At 33.1% G+C, this 19,850-nt stretch overlaps 1 protein-coding gene across 1 annotated transcript; it reads right to left on the bottom strand.

The window, feature by feature from the left end:
• Positions 1–1,282: 1,282 nt before the first annotated feature.
• On the bottom strand, positions 1,283–15,670 carry LOC132729070 (uncharacterized). Its single transcript, XM_060714815.1, has 14 exons — positions 15,623–15,670; positions 15,319–15,366; positions 14,114–14,193; positions 13,359–13,415; positions 12,428–12,554; positions 11,834–11,950; positions 11,096–11,269; positions 9,657–9,827; positions 7,212–7,376; positions 5,693–5,800; positions 5,015–5,151; positions 3,575–3,671; positions 2,455–2,622; positions 1,283–1,789 (listed from the first exon to the last, which is right to left on the bottom strand). Exons 1-14 carry the CDS (start codon positions 15,624–15,626, stop codon positions 1,515–1,517), a joined length of 1,728 nt encoding a protein of 575 aa, XP_060570798.1. The 5' UTR covers positions 15,627–15,670; the 3' UTR covers positions 1,283–1,514.
• Positions 15,671–19,850: the final 4,180 nt, after the last annotated feature.

The following is a 19,850-nucleotide window of genomic DNA, read 5'->3' as shown; positions in this document are numbered from 1 at the left end:
CGATCCACCTAACCAGCTTTCATGGATAACTAACAAGTAATTACCAATTCCTCCGCAATTGACCGACTTCTTATCCCTAATAATTTCTGAAATAGAGGTAAGAGACAAATGTATGATAAGTTGATATGTGTCATGCATCATGCACGTAGGCAGTATTCATTACTGTTCATGAAAGTGAGACTTTCGATGCAAATAAAATATTTTCTACCAGTGACTTCCATCAGTCACCTATTTAAACTCGTGTACAGGTCGGTTTTTACAGAAATTTCCTGAGGCATTCATGTTCAGATAACTTCTTGCAAGATCGAGAAATATTCTGCATAACGCATACTAGAAGTTGGCATTGCTCTAGTATCTATCAACATTGCATGCATTTAGGTCACAAAACATAATGGCAACACACCGATTCGTTTCAGCAAGAGCAACATATGCATTTCGGTATTCACAAAAGCTGTCAGCCTACAGTATTTAGCAAAGAACAAGATTTGAGCATGATAAATTTAATTATCCGCTTAACAAGTCAGAACACTATTACCCTGAAAGATCAACAAATAGAACGCAGCCGAATAACACTCCAGAAATAATGTATTATCAATGTAAAAATTATATGTCACAAATGCAAATTTTAGACCTGCTTATGTCAGATTTGTTGTGCGATTTTTACATTAAATCCGAATTAAACAAAAACACTGGTAACAATTGTATTAAGTCAATATATAATCTAACAAACATATACAATTGTCAGCCTGATGATCTTTTGTATCACATCATATAAATACATCTGTTTGTTTTAATCACTTCACAAGAAAGAATTATTTGATATTAAACATCTATTACCCTATATATATCTAACCTAAACAGTATTGAATTTGAACATTGAAAATATTTTAATCATTGATCTCAAATGACCTCAAATATTTTAAAACAGTAAGATATCAAATGTATGTTCTTGTTCATTTGTCATTGATAAATGTGTCAACTTACCATTGTTTACGGTACTTAATTGGCACTGTCCCTTTCGTCATAATTTTGACAGTATTTAGACTACACGTTATGGATGTTCTTTATTTGTTTTATCATCATCATCATCATCATCATCATCATTATAGTCGTCGTCATCAATATCATCATCACTTTACTATTATCATCAAGTCTCAGTTTGCTTTCTTGGTTTTGCAATATTTTTGTTATAATAAAATGAGGTTAACATTGAATTGAAAACAAGATATTTTATGAGTACAGCAATTTTACTACATGTATTTTGAAAGATTATTTCGTTGATTCTTATTAGTACATGTGTACTGTATACATGTTTATAAGCTACCGGTAGAACAAAACGTCTTTAGTGATTTGTACAGATCTACTGACTCATCTGATGAAATTATCTTTCCAAAAAAAACTATTACATTGTATTTGAACAGAAACTTAGACGTAGACATCAACTTTACATTATTAACAACAGCTGCTTAAGATGGTATTCAAATCAAAAGAAACAGTATAACAGTAATAGTTCTTTATTGGTATTGCTTTCTGAACATTATTTTAGAAGCTTTAAGGGTATAATATTGCTGCCATGTATAGTAAATGAAGCCTGCCCCGCCGTTGTTAAGAGAATTAACTGACCCTGGTGGATTTCCATACTCGCCATTTAAGTTTGCATATTCGCATCCAATGTACCACCATCCAGCTTTATTAAGCCTTGCGCAATTACCTACTGGCCAGGCGTCGACATCGTTATCATATGTGGTAAAGCCCTGCCCGTTGTGATAAAGGAGTCCATTGTGGCTACCTTAAATGAGCAATATTGTATAAACAATAAACAACCTAAATCTAAGTTGTTGTATGTACGGTGACAAACCGTAAGACAGGTCAGAATGAAACTATACTAAAGCGTCCCATGAACGACAAAAATATCAACAACAAAAATAACGATAGAGATTTAAGAAGGCTCTTTCTTTAAGTTAAAGAAAAGGATAAGTAACATTACTCATGTAATTAATTTGAATTAAGATATGTTCATACTATTTTGGTAAATTTAACAGCACTGTCAACATTTAAATCACCACAGAACATAATGCTAAGTAAAATTGATAAAGTCTTTATGGAACATATATCTGTCTCGGTTGTGTTAACAGATTCGCTATTGACGATTGTTGGTCTAAAATCGTGACTTGTCCAACTAGAAAGCATATTCAATTTCCCCATTGATTCTGTGTTACTTAGAGGATTTATACATGTATATTGAGATAACATATGCGCATGTAAATCAAATACCATAAAACCGCAGTTTTTAGCTAGTTATATATGATTGGCAACCTTGGCATTTTAACTAGGCCAGACACTTGTTTTTTCCCTAAAATTATGAATACATTATTTTCTATGAATGTTTATGAAAGTAAAGAGAAGTAGTGTATTATTAAAATGCTATTTGCAAAGATATCATCATATAATTACCTGGTACCTGTTCGACTGTTAGATTTCCTAGATGCAAAGTGAAGTTTAAAGTATTTGACAAGCTGAAATTTTGGAAAACTTCGTACACGTGTGAGTCATTGGCAGAAGTGAGATCAAGCCGCAGTACACTTTCATACTGTGACGCAATTTCTTCAATGTAACGAAGACCTGTTGAAAAAATGAACTTAGAATTTAATCGTTGAACGATATAGGATTATAGTTATAACAGTATAGTGTCCAAATGGTCAGGCCACAGATGATAATGCTAGCCTCAGTTGACAATACAGACAGTGTAACTTAGTATAAATATTTCAATGAACATAACCATATTTATAGTGTCCTTATGTTGATTACAATTACCTTTGTTATTACAAAGTCAAGGCTAAAACTCAAACTATAATTGAAATTGTTTAGACGAGCATTGAGTCACTACTGTGATTGTTTACAGAGGATCAGAGTAGTTATCATAAATTTACACAACTACCTTAATAGACAGTGCCAATTATGCAATTTTGAGCAATGGATCGAAATGTTTTACCAACTGTCATTGTTTTCTCTCTACAAAATCCTTTTGAGTTTTATATTGCTAATGTTTAAAAAAAAAACACTATGCTTTCACTATTTCAGTACTACAAGTGTTTAATTTCATCTGAGAATTGAGTCATCATCATAGCCCGGATACACATCATGAAACATATCTATTAATCGCCAACTTTTTATATTCTACCATGTAAAATATTTCATTGTTATGAGTAACTTCGGGCTACAATTAAACATGTCTAAATATAGTATGGCATGTTTAGCAGTTAACATGTCCAATTATACAAACTATTTTATGTAAAGCTTGAAAGAAACTGTATTCTTGCTTTATTTCTAAGTGAAATGATTGTTTTATGGACTAGGTTATGTTTAAATCACATACTATCTTCCATAATCTCTCCAAGACTTTTTATCACATCACCTAGTTCAGTGACAATAAATAGTATCTATAGTGACCCACATTTAGGTTATTTCTTTTAAATTAACAGCAATGCCGGATTTATAATAATGACTGTTGTGATAATTGTGTCACAAAACAAAAACTTGATAAAGGAAAACAAAACATAATATTTTGTTTTACCCAGCCAAAATTCGCCGTCCATTTTTCCGAAACCATTTACATATTCAGAACGGTTTCTGTAAAAGTCAAGAGACCCATCGAATCTGTGTTGGAAAACCTGCTCAGAATTAAGAAGTGTGGTTAAAGACGTATAATTTCATAAAATATCCAGTGCATCAACGACAAACTAAAAAACAAACACTTTAAACAAGAGGGCCATGATGGCCCTAGATCGCTCACCAAACCCATCGAACTCATCCCAGACAAGCATTCTAACCATGTTTCATGACAGGTGACCTAGAAATCATCAAAAAAACTTTCAGACCCGAATTTACAGGATATTTAAATCAAAACAGTGGCCACTAGAGTGTTAACAATGTTTTTCTTCTTTCAGCTCCTGTGACCTAGTTTTTCATCTGTCATAATCCATTATGAAACTCATCCGAGCTGATACATTGACAATAATTTTGACCAAATTTGATGATGATTGAGGTAAATATGTGACCGCTAGAGTGTTAACAATGTTTTTCTATTTTTAGCTCCGGTGACCTAGTTTTTCATTCGAGATGACCTCCGAGCTATTAACTAGATAAGGATCCTGACCAAGTTTGATGATGATTGAGACAAAAATGTGACCGCTAGAGTGTTAACGAACAAGTGTGGTAGGACGACAGACGACAGACGACGGACGACAAACATTCAACAATCCTAAAAGCTCACATTGAGCTAGCTCAGGTGAGCTTAAAAGTGAACAAGCAAGGAAAAGAGAAAGTCATCCCAAGTCATAGAAACTCGCCAAAATGTCATGTCATGGAAGTCAAAAGTAGCAAATACATGAAATATATGGCTTGTTTAAGAAAAATGCAAAACTATATGAAAACAACACATTTAAACATAACACAAGTAATTTGCAGCAACCATACAGTTCATTGCTATTGGTATATAGATCAGTGAAACAAGATTTTTCAATAAAAGCAGACAGGAAATTGTAATAAACACGTAGCTTATAGAAGGAATAAAGGTATTGAACAGTTGAGATAGAATAGTTCAATAAATATATGTCACATTCCAACAAACATCGACTGTTGTAAAAAGCAAAATGAAAGTGACCAATACCAGCATCGATTGCAAAATCGCATGCTATGATAGCATGTAACAGGACTATGGCAATATAAGTAGGGTTCAATGATGAAGTTTAAGTGTATCGATACAGTGACACACGCAATTTCTTTTTGTGGTATTAATAAATGAAAGTTCATTATATTTTCAGATAGCTTTCCTAATGTAAGAGTAAACAGCGCACATATTTGGATTCGATTATTTACCATTTTGCAACACAGCGGTGAAAGTTAAGGTTAGGAAGTTCAAAGTCATTAACATTTAGTGATCTGCATATTTCTTTCAATGATTTCAATAAAAGTTGCAATTTTACTAAAATTACTAATATTGTATTATATTTACCGTCCATCCTGGTGGAACGGTATCCATATCGCAGTAAACTGATATAGTTACATTAGATCTCCACAAAGTGATATTGTATACCCCTGTTTTTGAACCGAGTTTTTTTGTGAAAATTTCATAACAGTCAGAAGGTGCACCTATAAAAAAAACAAAGTAACTTAGATATTTCGTTAAAATATCAATTGGCGGATCGCATAAGTTTTCTGATTCATAATTGGAAAAGTCATGCATTACGTTCATTATTTTTCTGATGTGTCATTCAAATAAAGAAAAGTCGGACAATGCGCTTTAAGTATTTAACCTATTGTATAATTAGTTCATAAATGCGCTCAACTGAGTTGATTCACATAATTAGAAATAGTTTGTGGTCAAAATGCATGACTCACATATGAAACAATCTGAAAATGCACTCAATAATTATTCTTCTTTTCTTTATTAACAGTCCGGTTATGCACACAGTTTAAATGTTTAGATTAACATTTAATGTTTAGATTAACATTAAGTTTATTACTTCTGTTAAACGCAATAAAGCAATTTTTGCTTAACCAGATACACTTCAATATTGAGAATAAGTGTAAATATTTGATTTATCTATTTATTATCTAAGGCAGTTATGAAAATAAATGAATAAAAAACTTAGAATCATGTTGACAATTTTCTAATATAGCATCCACTTACGAATGTCGCATGTAGTGCCGACATACGGAAAGTCGCAATCGCAAGTGAATCCACTTGGAGTGTTCCGGCAATGCCCGTGTTGACATGGACTTGAAGAACAGTAATTAACTGGTGGAAAAAATCTTCTATCATTGACAGACATTAAAATGTCATTAATAAGTCAGACTTTACCCTCTCTAATGGGGATGTATAAGTGTGTGAGTCATATTTTATACCATACACCATATAAATGCAACAGAATAAACAAAATTAGACATCTCCCGAACGTGTTGTTACAAACATCAAGCAACTATGAGACACCAGAACTTCTGTTATGTCTTTGTATAATGAAGATTTTTTTTCTATATTAATTACAGATTATGAACTGAAACAGTATTTTAAATGTCCAACCTAAAAGAAATGGCGAAAGAAAAAAGAAACGAATAATGAGTTTTACACACAGATGGTTTTAGATAACTGCACATCTGTACATCGGCTAACGTTTTCGGTAACAGTAATTTCCTCGGGATGATATTTTTACTGTAACCAACAAACCCTTGTGTTATCAATATAATATCAGATTTTTATATGATTTGTATTTAACTGATGACATAACGTGCCAGCCAATGGCACCTTATGCCATGAATATATTTAAAGACGTTGTGCATATTGAAACACTACACAAACTCGAACAATCACATGATAATCAATGCAAAAAATGTGAAGAGAAAGATAGAAGTAATGCTAAATTGGTATCAACATTCGTCGTCTATTACGCAAACGGGTACTAGGTTTTATGACGTAAGAGATGTTGCACATTACATTATCTCTCATGAACAGACTTAGTCGAATCGCATTAGTAATTTTCATTTGATATTGTTGTTTTTATTGGTACCGAGAGAATACCTGTTTTCCAGAATTTTATATATGAGGATGTTAGACGTAAATGTATTGACATAATATCTAGAGAGCAATAAACCAATCATTATCTCAATTATAAAAAATAAAGAAAAAACAGAATCCCTAAAACGCTAACAACCACCTCGAAAATGATAAAATTGAAAACAATGCAGACTCAATTTGATCATGGACGGTACTGGAAAATGCAAGTTACGTTCGCGTCCGCTAGCACCGGTTAAAGCAGAATTCAACATTCAAACATGAAAATGGTGTAATTTTGAATTTAGAAACATCCACAAATGTGTATATACGGCGGTCATTATGCAACCTTCAAATGTGACTCGTTCGTGCCATTCCATGAAAAGTGGCGTCAGGTCCCCAAGTAAAATAATGCCCGAGTCCTTTAGAAAAAAAACTATGTGCGGAACTAAATAAAATGGAATTTTGAAACGGGGTCAATGGTGTGAAACTGATGCATAGACAATAAATCTTTATTGACAATATCTTTCGAGACATTAACGCATAAGGACATTATAGTCGAGACATTAACGCATAAGGACATTATTTATGTCATATTGAAACTTTCCAGCTTCAGTGAAGAGAACACGTCATAATTATTTTTTTTCTTTCAAAACATTACCACAGTAATTATTAGCACAAGGCTCCACCCTGTCATTTGATCCTACGCAATACTGTCCATAAGGCGAAGGGGGAGGATTTGTACATGACCTCGTTTGTGATCTTATTCCTCCGCCACAAGTTGCACTACATGTACTCCACGAGGTCCACGCACTCCAACCACCGTCTGTGAAAATATTTTAATGTCCTATAAGAAAATATTGCATTGTAAAATAGCTCGTACAGGTATCTATCATCAATCTTGATAACAAAATTGTGAAACAGACTACCAAACCATACATTGCTTTTGTATTCGTTTGTCTGTTGGTTTAAATTTTTCACTTTTTACACCTGTTTTAACACATTCTTGGCCAGCTTAAAATCATAAATAGGGTTTACCAGATAACAAACCGATACATGTATTTTCCTATTTCTCCGCAACCGACTAACAATCCCACTTAATTTTGAACCAGCGTTGAGGTAAAAATGCCTATTACACACAATATAGGAAACATTTGTCACAGAGATCGAACCTGCAACCCAGTCGAGACTGACATATGTGACTTTCAAGGGCCCTTACAAAATAGTTACATATGACAGGGAGTTCCTTAATACAGTCGAAAACAACATTTAAAGTTTAATCCATCTATATTTTATTGAGACTTAACATACATAACCGTGTGAAGGAATACTATCTTACTAAATGCAATTAAACATATCGCAGTAGGTAAAAGTTTAAGTATTTGTTGTAAATAAAATAAAAAACGCACGTATCATCGCATGTATATCATATAAAGTTAAATTGTGTGTTTGGTTTTGTATAAGATTTATATTGGTTTATTAAAGTTCAAAATTAACATTTAAAATATCATATTTAAGTCTTTAAACAACATATCCATATCCAAAGTATTTTTTTCTTTAAAATGAAAGGTCGGTTAAAACATTGCTGCCTTAAAATTCGGCCGTAGGTACTTCAAAATAGTGATAACAAAACTTCACTAAAAATTGATTTTTGCCCTCGAAAGGAAGCTTTGACATAAAATCCGCAATATATGCCTAAGTACCGGTAATTTATGCCCGACCGCTTTTGATAATATCATTCCTTAAATTTCTTTTATTCCATAAGAAGTGTAGCAGAAATAGTCTTAACAAATTTTACTAAAGCAAGATGTTTCTAGTTATAGGTCTGGTCGTCGTTTTGTGTAGCGGAGAGAAACATGCCCGAAGAAATGCACAACTAGGGAAAGAACTGATCATTGAAATCCAGCTAACAGTTTAACCTTTGAAAGCGTGGACAAGATTTTTCTATTTATAGCTTTGGCGGTCATTTTGTGCAGCGATGCAGAAAGTTCCAGCGATATGCACAACTAGGGATAAAACTGATCACTTCTGTGACTTCATTTAAATCCCCAATTAGTTTTGGAGATGAAGGGGACGGACGGGCGGACAAAGAAATTACAATGTGCCGCCCCTCGGTGGCAAAAAAAATCTGACACAAATCTTAATTCAGTTTGCGCTGACTAGTCATTATGTACATTACACTCTTCAAAATGTGTTAATCATGCCTATCAATTTGGCAGTAGGGAGTAGACGCCCCACATTATAGTGTAGAGTTTATTTGAAAAGTAATGACTACTCGATAATAATTGGACTTAATAATTTGGACCATCTTTGGGTTTTAACGGGTTCTATTTTATCTAATAAATGGACAATTGAAAGGTGTGAAAGTCGTTTAAATCAGACAAAAGTAATACATTCATGATTGGGACGAGACCATTAGGGTCGGTTGTCACATATGACAGGGAATCGTATAATTCAGATCATTTTTTTAGGGAAATATGTTGGGAGGACTGAAGAAAGGACGGACAAGACAGAGAGAGTCGCTGAAATCAGGGGGCTCTCAGGGAGTCTCGACTGCATTACTAATCCAACGCTCTCCCTATTTAGCTAAGTGGGAGGACCATTGTTTTGTACAGTTTTAGATAGCTCTAGATCTGTTCATGATCGGCAATTTTGAGAATTGATCCGGTTTTTTTCGAAATGTATACTTTTGTTTCATAAAAAGAAAATACACTTGATTTAAAAATTGATTATCGTCATCTTGGAAGAAAATCTGTCATCTATATCAATCAATAAAACATCTTGTATCACTAACTCGTAAATTACATTCATAAAATATTATAGACATTGCTTTGCTAAAACAAAAAGTTAGACATATGATATTAATGAGAATTATGCTCAACATGAGTATGATTAATGGTTTGAAATGCCAATGTTTACTCATGTTCATAAGTCTCAATTATTCATATTCAATAAATATTCTATTGTGCTTATACATGGCATATCGACCATTGTTTTAATAAAATAGGTATAAAACCACACAAATTATCAGGCATAAAGTCGCCAATATCAAGCTGATAAACAATATCAGGGCGGCAGATAAACTTAACTCAATGACAAAACGTACTTGCACATGGTGCTGGCATACACAGTTGTATTTCAGACCTGTCTCCAAAACAATGATTACCGCCAAGACTAGGAGTTGGATTAGAACAAGTCCTTGTGCGACGTTTCAAGCCCATGCCACATGTTACTGAGCAAGTGCCCCAATGTGACCAATCACTCCATCCGCCATGAACTTAAAGTCAAACAATAAAGTCTTAATGTAGGTTATAGTTAAAACAGATAAAAAAGCTAAAAGGATGGAGCGCTTGTGAAAGACTGTACCTTTTAATATCGTGCAGTTGTTTTTAGCGTCTTCGTTTCGAAGGCACGCGTAGAAAATATCCAGATAGGATCATTATTACTGGTCAAATAACCTCTGCTTGAGACATTCATTGGGACCATAATATCTTCCAATTTATTTTTTTTAATGGTAAATATAGTTTTATAAAATTGTAACATAAGAATATTTTCGTTATTTAACACTCATACAGTTGTATAATTATATAAAGTTTAACATAATATTATGCTCCGGAACACGGCATTAAAGCAGCTATTTTGTAAAGGGTTTTAATCATTTAGCATGGATTAGTGAATGAGCTATTAAGAAAGAGATTAACATATCACTATCATACCGATGTTTTGGAAATGTTCTCATACAAAATTCAGATTAAAAAGATGCAAAAAAATGGCAAAATACATAGCTTGCTACACTCTTTAACATCTTCTCATTGGACGAAGAATTGCGTTCAACTTTCAGTAATTCTTTATGTCACTACACTTATCTTACTAAGTAAGGACATTGGCCATTAAAAATAAAAAGGGATGTCGACTGTTAAAAGGCGGTTGGGAATGGTGGTGATTAGCAGTACAGGTAATTTTATTTTTGTAATCCCCTTATATTATCTGTCGTTGTTTTTCATTTGTTGTCGTGTTTAGTGTTAATACAGACAGACAACAGAGTTTAATGAATGACTAACTAAACGCTGCTGCAAACAGTTCTTCTTAGAAATTAGACAGTCATTCAAAAAATAAAAAGTTAAGGCCTTCTCATGAAATGAACAGCAAAGACAGAAGTGATTTAATTGTATAAATTATATAATAAATCAATTTGAAAACATTTCTTCTTACGTTTAATCATCATTGAATGCATAGCTAAAATAACAATGGTATAACGTAAGATATCAATGATAAGTTAAACAATATCCATTTGATTTGTTAACTTTCTTTCGGGAAATAAATCTCATTTTGAATATAAAAATAACATTAAAAAGCAGTTCTTGCAATCTATTTTGTAAGTGTTAATTATTACTTACATCCTTCAAAAACATAAACTTCGAATAAAGAATGTTTGTTTCTCTGTTATTGAATTGCTTTTGTATAAAAAAGTTTTAAGAAGCTTTAAAAATAAAGACATAATACTGTATCGACCATGAAATGCAATAATTTAAATATATCTTAAACCTGGGCATTTTTGTTCAGTTTTACATGATTTGGTCATGATTCCATCTCCTACACAGTCAAGACCTCCATTTTGTGGTGCCGGATCAGTGCATGTTCGAGTTTTGGTCTGATGTCCACTTTCGCAGGTTACGTCACATGTGCTCCAAGTTGACCATACTGTCCAGTTTCCGTCAACTGAAAGTGACTTTCAGATAAGTAAAAACAACATACTATCTTAACTCAATTATGGAAATGAAATCATCTTTCCTTGCGTTTTCAAGTCTCCCCAGTTAAGACGTAAGCACTCAAAAATGCTTAACTGATGGTTAAGACAAACGAGTAGAAACCATCTTTCAAACATTTTTATACAGATATTATTGCACAACGAATGTTTTATCTAACTTAACACAAGATCAAAGTTACATATACAAGTAGATATTGATGTATACATCAACATTTCTGTTCCACTAGTGGAATGCCCTTCACAATATGAATTCGACAAACGATACAAAACCGACAATTGAGACGAAATCATGTAAAACGTTCAAAGTGCAGTTCCACTATCGCCACAAGTAAAGATAATACCTGTATAAGTTTGACTGTTCTGGAAGTTCGTTAGGGATTCTGTTCTTTTCACCTTTTTTCTAAGGCATAAGAACAAGAATCATTCGACATATTACTGATACTTTGATATATACATACATCTACATTGTAATGCCACTTACGTTAAAAAAAGGAATTAAAATAAAAGATGCATACCCATACAGAGTCCGCAGAATTTAGCACACAGACTACTTGCACGTGGGTCATTACAAATACTTAATATAGAATTCAGTCTTGCACAGTCCACTGATTCATCATCAACGCAAGCTTTGGCTGAAATATATACGTGTCATTTTAACATGTTTGAAATAACTTAATACTTTCATGGCTCAAGATATGCCTATGCAGAAGTGTATATTAGGATAACAATTACTGAATTCGTATAAAATGGCCTTCATCAAATATAAAAGACCGTTAAGCAACGTTTAGCTGATCAGTTCGATGAATGCCTAGACGTCTACCTACATATCAAAAGGTAACCTTCTCGACAACATGCGCGCACCTGTCACATTGCTGCTATTTGAAACAAAATAGTCATTTCCCCACATTTCTTTAACAGTGTTAGTTTAAGTCAAACTTCTCTGTCAGCTTTAGTTCCATGTGTCGATAATTTGATTTAAGTCCTTTGTAATGATTTAATCCCATGTTGTAATGTTGTGAAGCGGAAATCATTTATGACGTTATAAAGCTACATTATAGTATTTCAGTTTACCATTGTAAGCAAGCAACCAATTGAATATTTATTCTTACGGTCAGGATGACTGCAAAGAGCAGAGTTACAATGGTTAGTGGAGCAGCATTCGAAACATGATGACGTTTTCCTAGAAACTAGACCTCTACCAATAATCGAAGGACCTGCAGCGTGCGAGTCACATTTCTGAAGTGTATGTTTGGTAAAGAAATTAAAGAGAAGTAGAAGCAACAATATCATATACTGTTTATGGGTAACATTCCATCATGGTTTATTAAATTGTTAATAAAACATAGACATAAAACCTACATTATCATGATCATATGCAAACATGATTTCTTCTTGTAATTGAAATAAGTTAAATATCACTCTTATTATGTATTTGTAGGCTCTTAGGTATGTTTTTGCTATTTTTTTGTACGTTGAAGGTGTTCCTTTGTTTTTGTGTTTTTTTTTTATTTTGTGTGTTTGTTCGGTGTGTGTGTGTGTGTGCGTGTGTGTGGGGATTTATTGTTGTTGTGTTTTTATGTTGTTTTTTTTTTGGGGGGGGGTAGGATCAGGGTGTTGACTATTTCGTTTTGAGTGGGATGTGGTGTTGATTTGTTTTCGTACGGTGTTGGTGTAGATTTCTTTTTGGTAGGTTGGGGTGATGTTTTTTTATTTTTGGTAGAGCGGGGGTGTTGATGTTTTTTGGGTTTTTTTTAAAGGGTCGGGGTTTTTGATTATGATTAAAACATTTAAATTCTCCCGCAAGTTTATCTGCTTGATATATTCAATATGCACTTGTGTTTTTTTGTTGTTTTTTTTTTGTTTTTTTTGAAATATTTTTATTTGAACAGGAGGCAGAATTGAAAATTTTCAAGTAAAACGATTAATTCAATGTAGTAATATTTCGTACGTAAAATTATAGATATGTTTATAAAATTGCAAAGTCTCAATATGGCTTTGTTTACATTTAATTTGTCTGGCTAAAGGAAATGTGCTATTTACCTTATTATCAACACATCCAAGGCTTTCATGTCCTGATGTAAAGTTGTGGTAACATGACTTGAAATATAATGTTATATATAAATATATATAAATGGTTTATATAATATTGATAAATTTTCTCGCTGAAATGCACGCCAGTCTTGAAGAGCAGATACTATTATGTAAGGGAAAAGTAAGACCATTTTTTTTAACTGAAGGTACTGTATGGAGGAAAATACGTCCCTTTACACTGTAGACAAGATCCTAAAGAAACATATTTTATTGAGTTTCATTCATATAAACATAAAAAGGCATCCATTTCACCTCAAATTTAAAGCCTCGTGCATATACGCAAATAACTCTAGCTCAAGCACACGTATCACAACATTATGGAACCATTCGACGGACAAGGGAAAAGTCTGTGCAAATGGTTTAGGCATGGAAAATCATTAGCTTTTGAGGCAGAACCTTTTTTAAAAAGAATTTAACGATTTGGAACAATTCAAATGAACCGTTTTGTCCTGCTTTAACCTCCCATTGCACACAAAAGTTAGCATCCTTGATACCTTAACCATATGAGTCTTCAAAGTCGCTAACATAATTCAAACCCCCAAATGTAAGGGCAGGTGATTTCGAGTCAGTTTTGACACTCGGATGTGAGGCCTCTTTATTCAATTATATTATTGACATAGAAATTGGCGTGTTGGTTCGGTCGGTTGCATAGTTGGTACTTTTATTTAAAATATATCATTTTATCGATGCATAAGAACAATTACCTGACCCGCTGAACACGATATTGTGACATTGCATTTGGCTATATCAGCGACATTTGAGCAGGTGTAGCATTCAAGTGACTCTAAAAATCGATACAAATATACATGTGTAAATTACAAGTGCAATCCTGTTATTTTTGACATGTAGCTGTAAGCGAAGAATTGGTAAGACTTTTTCATCAAGGAAATATATCATCAATTATATTAGAAATAAAGCCTGCATAATTGCAAAATTTTGATAAATCTTACCAGCAATACAAATATTATCGCTATTTTAATCTTGATACTATGAAGGCTTTATATTATTAAGGTCCGTTTGATTCTTTCTTATAAGATCCTTTAATCGTGACAGATTGGCAAATATAAAAAGTTATATATGAAGCTTGTCAAAAATTTAATAAATCATTATGATTATTTTGAACAATTAGTAAAATTTACAAATTCTTTCATAAAACTCTCTTGAGAGAGACATTTTATTAACTTATAGCTGATACATATAAAACAACCTATTTTTTTATATAAAATTGGTTATGTTTGGAAATGCGTATGTTCTGTTTTTAATGGAAATATTTTACAAATGTTCTCATGTCTCAGAATTCTAAAGATAACATAGAAGAAAAAGATAGACGGAAATAACGACATAATTTCTAATTAGATTCTCCTTTGGATGCCTCAAAAAGTATAAACGTAATTTTCAAAGAAATTCACGGCACGTTTTGCTGCTTGGTTATGTGTTTAAGTTCTCAATACCATTTAATTTCTATCTTAATTTTGTTTCGTGCATCTTATTAGGGTATCCGTCAAACAACGACGAATAAGGACAGGTTGAAAGTTTTGAGGATCTTCTTGAAAATCAAACCTTTCTCTAAGACGATTTTTCATTTTAATTATTTAAATGTGTCACCAATGACTAAAACAAAACAATATGTTAAGTAAATAACAATGATTTAATTTTCAATTACGGTCAAATTACAATTAGACTCGTGTAAATGTTCAATATGAAGAGACAGATATCCGCAACTCTGTTTCAATGTAATCATACTAAACGTATTCAGTAACTCGGTGCGCACTAGTGGGAAAATAAATGTGATAAATATACAAAACGTGGTCGCCAAACAAAATCGGACAAATTATTACTTTTTTGCAAGTCTACAAGGATCGGAATTAAAACATACCAAAATCCTAAACCATAATAATTTTATACAAACCAGTGTATCCCACCAGGGTTATAAAAAGCAATACATATAGTGTGCCATCTGAAATAAAACAAAATTAAACGTCATCTTTTTTGTTTATTTTTTCTGTTAAAAGATCAGATGGTACTGTCAAATTAAAAGATTATTTAATAAGTCAAAATTTACTAATTAAAACATACCTTAACTTTGAAGCGATTGCTTCTATTTCTATATCCGCCTTAGGTCATTTGTAAAAGGAGATTATACTTTTTAACATTCAAATCCATTATCAATATCATATTGAATATTTCTTTCGTCTTAATCATGCTTAACTTACCCATATTTTTTTCTGTTGTCTAAAATGCTATTTGTATGTGGAAATGCTTATCTCTAATTGAAGATAACGTTCGAATGGGGAAAGTTACCGCTTAATAAGGACAAAACATGACCTAATTGCCTACATTTAAAATAATGGCTGAAAACTTAATCGAAAACATGTTTATTAACACTAATAACATTAAGCTAGTCATACTATGTGTGAACTATTTTCTTTACTTTCTCTAAGTATATGTCTATATGCTTGTATACTGAACAAAAAAAACGAAACTTCCCTTGAGTTGTAGTGGATATAAAGTGTTATTTAAAGAATACAAAATGTTAAATGAGCTACATATATTCAGGCGAACGATTGGGTGTTCGATAAAACTAATTTTAACTCGATTAAACTAGTTTTGCACGTGAAACCAGCTGACTGCGATTTTCAAGTTCATGCACGGACCAGTAGATTCTTATATATCTTATGAAACCTTTCATTGTAACTTTATAGACTTTCATGCCAAAAAGAAAAAATAAGTGGACACAATTTCTTTATTTCTGATATGCCTAGAATTCCGCAAAATTTACACGAACGTGCATTGGCATACTTAATGCTGGAATGACAATGAATGCCGTCGTTCTGGATATTGGATTCTCTACTCGTGATATATGACACCTGAGGCAACGTTATTAAGCAAGATTTACAGAAGATCGACCACGTACTGGACATCCGCGCGACACGACTCGTGCCCACGACCGCTATATATGGAACACCTTCCTGCGCAATCGCTTCCAAACTGCCACAGCTACTGCTGCTGACACCCCTTGTATACATATCAACCGTATATCTGCACGATGAGGGTGGGCTACATATACGTCGACCATACGTATGTAGTGTTTTGAGGCGACGTGACCACGTAAATAATGTAAATTTGACACGTACACACCAACGCTGGATTAAAAACAATGAAATAGCATTTTTTTCTCTGACCAGGTGATCTGTTCCATCAATCGAGCTGATGGCAGGGTTCGAATGTACCGAAGAAGAAATGAACGTTTTTTCCGACTGATGGGTACTTAAACAAGATCGTTTTGGGGGTGGGGGCTCTGTCTTGGTCTAGGCAGGCATTGCACATTGCTTTCGCACTAATCTCGTCGTTATCGATAGAATTGAGTGCCCACCGCTACCAAGATGAAAGTCTTGCGAGGCATGTCATCCCACTGTTTCAAATATTGCCAATGTCACTCTTTTAAACATGATAATGCCACAATTCATACAGCAAGGGACACAGCAAATTTCTTCAGGGCGAATAACATTGCATTCATTAATTACTGACCTTCCAAAAGCCCTGATCTAAATCCCATTGAACACCTTTTGGATAATTTGGACCAGCGTGTTAGACGTGGCTCTATTTTACCGTCAAAGTCATTCAGCTAAGACAAGCCTTAATTCAGGAATGGAAAGAAATAAAACAAGCCGAAATTAATACGCTCTTATACGCCAACAATACCAGGAAGTCCTTCATGCTGCTGGTGGTCAAACCCGATATTGATTTTGTTGGGCGATTTTTTCTGCATTTTAACTACCATTTCACTACTTTCGGACAAACCCTCAGCAATATGTTTTTCACAAAAATATCGCAATGAAATACTCTTATAATGCATGCAAATCTACTTTTATCCTGATTTTCATATTTGTGTTTTTCATCAGTTAAATACGGGGAAAGATTTTTTCTTCAGTGCACAAATGTTTATATTTTTTAACTCAAACATAATGACAGTTTGAATAAAATTTAATATTTCCTTTAAAGTAAAAGTTTCAATTTCGACCGTAATGCACAAAACATACTATAATAATCAATACTACAATGTTGTTGTGTTAACTGAGTGTGTGTTGATCCCCATTCAAGTAATTATTTGTCTGGTCCATTTGAAACAGTATCTCTTATATAATTCATTATTCCTTATAATTATTATAATTATAGTGTTCATTTTCATTTTCTTTCCTTACCTACATTGTTCATGTTTTTCCAGAATTTTTATTGAGCAGTCTCATTTTGTTGGATTCATTTTATTTTCATAATGATTATTAATCACTTGCTTACTGATGACTTCTGACTCTTTGTAAAACAAATAGATTTTTCGCTACACTGTGTTAATATATACAAATTGAATACACTTCTATCTTATCTTTTTAGTATTTTTCAGTATGGTTTTAGACCTGAAATACTCTTCATTTACATCACAGATCATTCATGTCTTTAAATCTATTGTAATAAGATAATTGTTCATATTTTTATCATTATATCGTAACATAATAAAGAAAATTTCTTCCACGGAGCACATTTTTGCATGTTAATTGAGAACCAGAAGTTTATGTTTTTACCATTCAATTCCGTTGGCATTGTTTGCTTAAAGTGATACCAGTTAATACAAAATAGTTTAAACATTACTTTATTGATATTGTATTGTAAGAGATCCGTTTTAGGCGTGTGGTTAGACTTTTTTACAAATTTCAGAGGACACAACAAACGTAAAAGCCGTACAGCTATGTTGAACTATCTAAAGCCGAATTCTGCGAAACAATGAGGTGGCACTGAATTTTTGTACTATGTAGTGCATTTTCATTTGAAATCACAGTTTATTCCCGTCGACCTTCAAAAGTTACTATTTTAAGCTTGTTTTTGTCGACTTTTCCTTAGGCCGAAATTGACTGAACAGTGACACTTATATCAACTAAAACTAGACGGTCGCAGATTTCCAGTAGACTAGTCACATCTTTACAGGGATAAGTTTCTTGTTACACTTGCCGTCAAAAATTTGTTCAGCGAAGTGCTTGTAATGATTGTTTATTGGTCGTCCTTCAAACACGAACCTTCTTGATTTGATAACTATTTCCCTTAAACCGGGTCGCAAGAACTGTGGCTAATAACAGATTAAATTAGACGAGATTTCAGAAACAACAGAGTGCATCCATTAACAGCGTTTCGTTACTTATCATTGTGTTGTTGTTTGTTTTTATCACCATTTCCCTGAGCCGAAAGCGCTTCTTTTTTGCGCTTAAACAGATTTCAAACGACACCAGTTTTGCTACTAACGGATCGTTTCGTCGTCACACTGACCGTCAGAAGGTTGCAAAGCAAAAACGAAAACATTGTATGTTTGTTTGCTTTAAGCTGGTTATAATGTCCACCCAAGTGTAAATGGTGAATCTAACCGTTAGAAGTTATACGGCGAATTACATGAACATTTGTACTCAACGTTTTTTAGTGTACCTTTTTCCTATTATATTCACGCCAAATAAATATAAAAAGAATGAATATGAACCAGTTCATGAATAGCTATAGCAAAATGAATAGTGAATAATCGGGTGAAAGAGCACCGCATAGCCGGAGAAATATACGGCCGAATGCAAATTTGTCTTAATCAAGTTATCGTTAGTTATCTTCAAATTAGAGAAGGGGATCATTAATTTCACTTGTCCATTTCAATTATCAACGTAATACAAATTTATTGCAATGACAGAGATATTAATAGACATACGTGCATTATCATTTCATTTAACCTTTGTTCATACCAAAGTTATTATGATATTGTAGCTAGAAAATTAGTGACACATAGCAGTAAATGTAATTTAAATTTACCGAAACCTTTCAGATCATGTGAATGGTTTTGGAAACATGGCCAGAGAATATTGGTTAGGTAAAACAAGTGTTTATGGTATATGTTTTCCATTATATATATTCACATTTTATAGAAAATGTCACTGTCGGCACGTAACATAGATCTACTGTCCGCCAGGTTATTTCTTTTCAACAATTAAATTGAAGAGGTGGAACCTAGAAACACACATTTTAACTTATCGCTTCAGGAATGATAAAAAATAACTTGTTATTCGTTATTAAGCAAAGTAGTAGTGAATACAATTTCTTTAAATTTGTCGTTAGAACATGATATTGCTGTTCTTTTAAAGACTTAGGGATAATAGTGGACATGGTGTATACATATATGGGATATTAACGTTAACGTTTCTTGTTTAATCTATAGCTTTTACATACACAAATTTGGAAGCGAGGTACTTTTCTTTCATGCCAACATTTGCGGCAACCCACGTTACACTCAGTGAGGATACTGTGAGATCGCATGGAGTGTTCAAGTCCTACTAGAAGCCTACTCCACCTTTTTTTTCTTTTTCATTAATTCATTTATAGTATTTATTTTTGTGGTAATTCTTGAATTTAGATTATATA

This window comes from Ruditapes philippinarum, unplaced genomic scaffold (assembly GCF_026571515.1).
Source record: "Ruditapes philippinarum isolate M1 unplaced genomic scaffold, ASM2657151v2 ctg1638_1_1_1_1, whole genome shotgun sequence".
Classification (NCBI taxonomy): Eukaryota; Metazoa; Mollusca; class Bivalvia; order Venerida; family Veneridae; genus Ruditapes; species Ruditapes philippinarum.
This window is presented reverse-complemented; position numbering and strand designations above follow the sequence as displayed.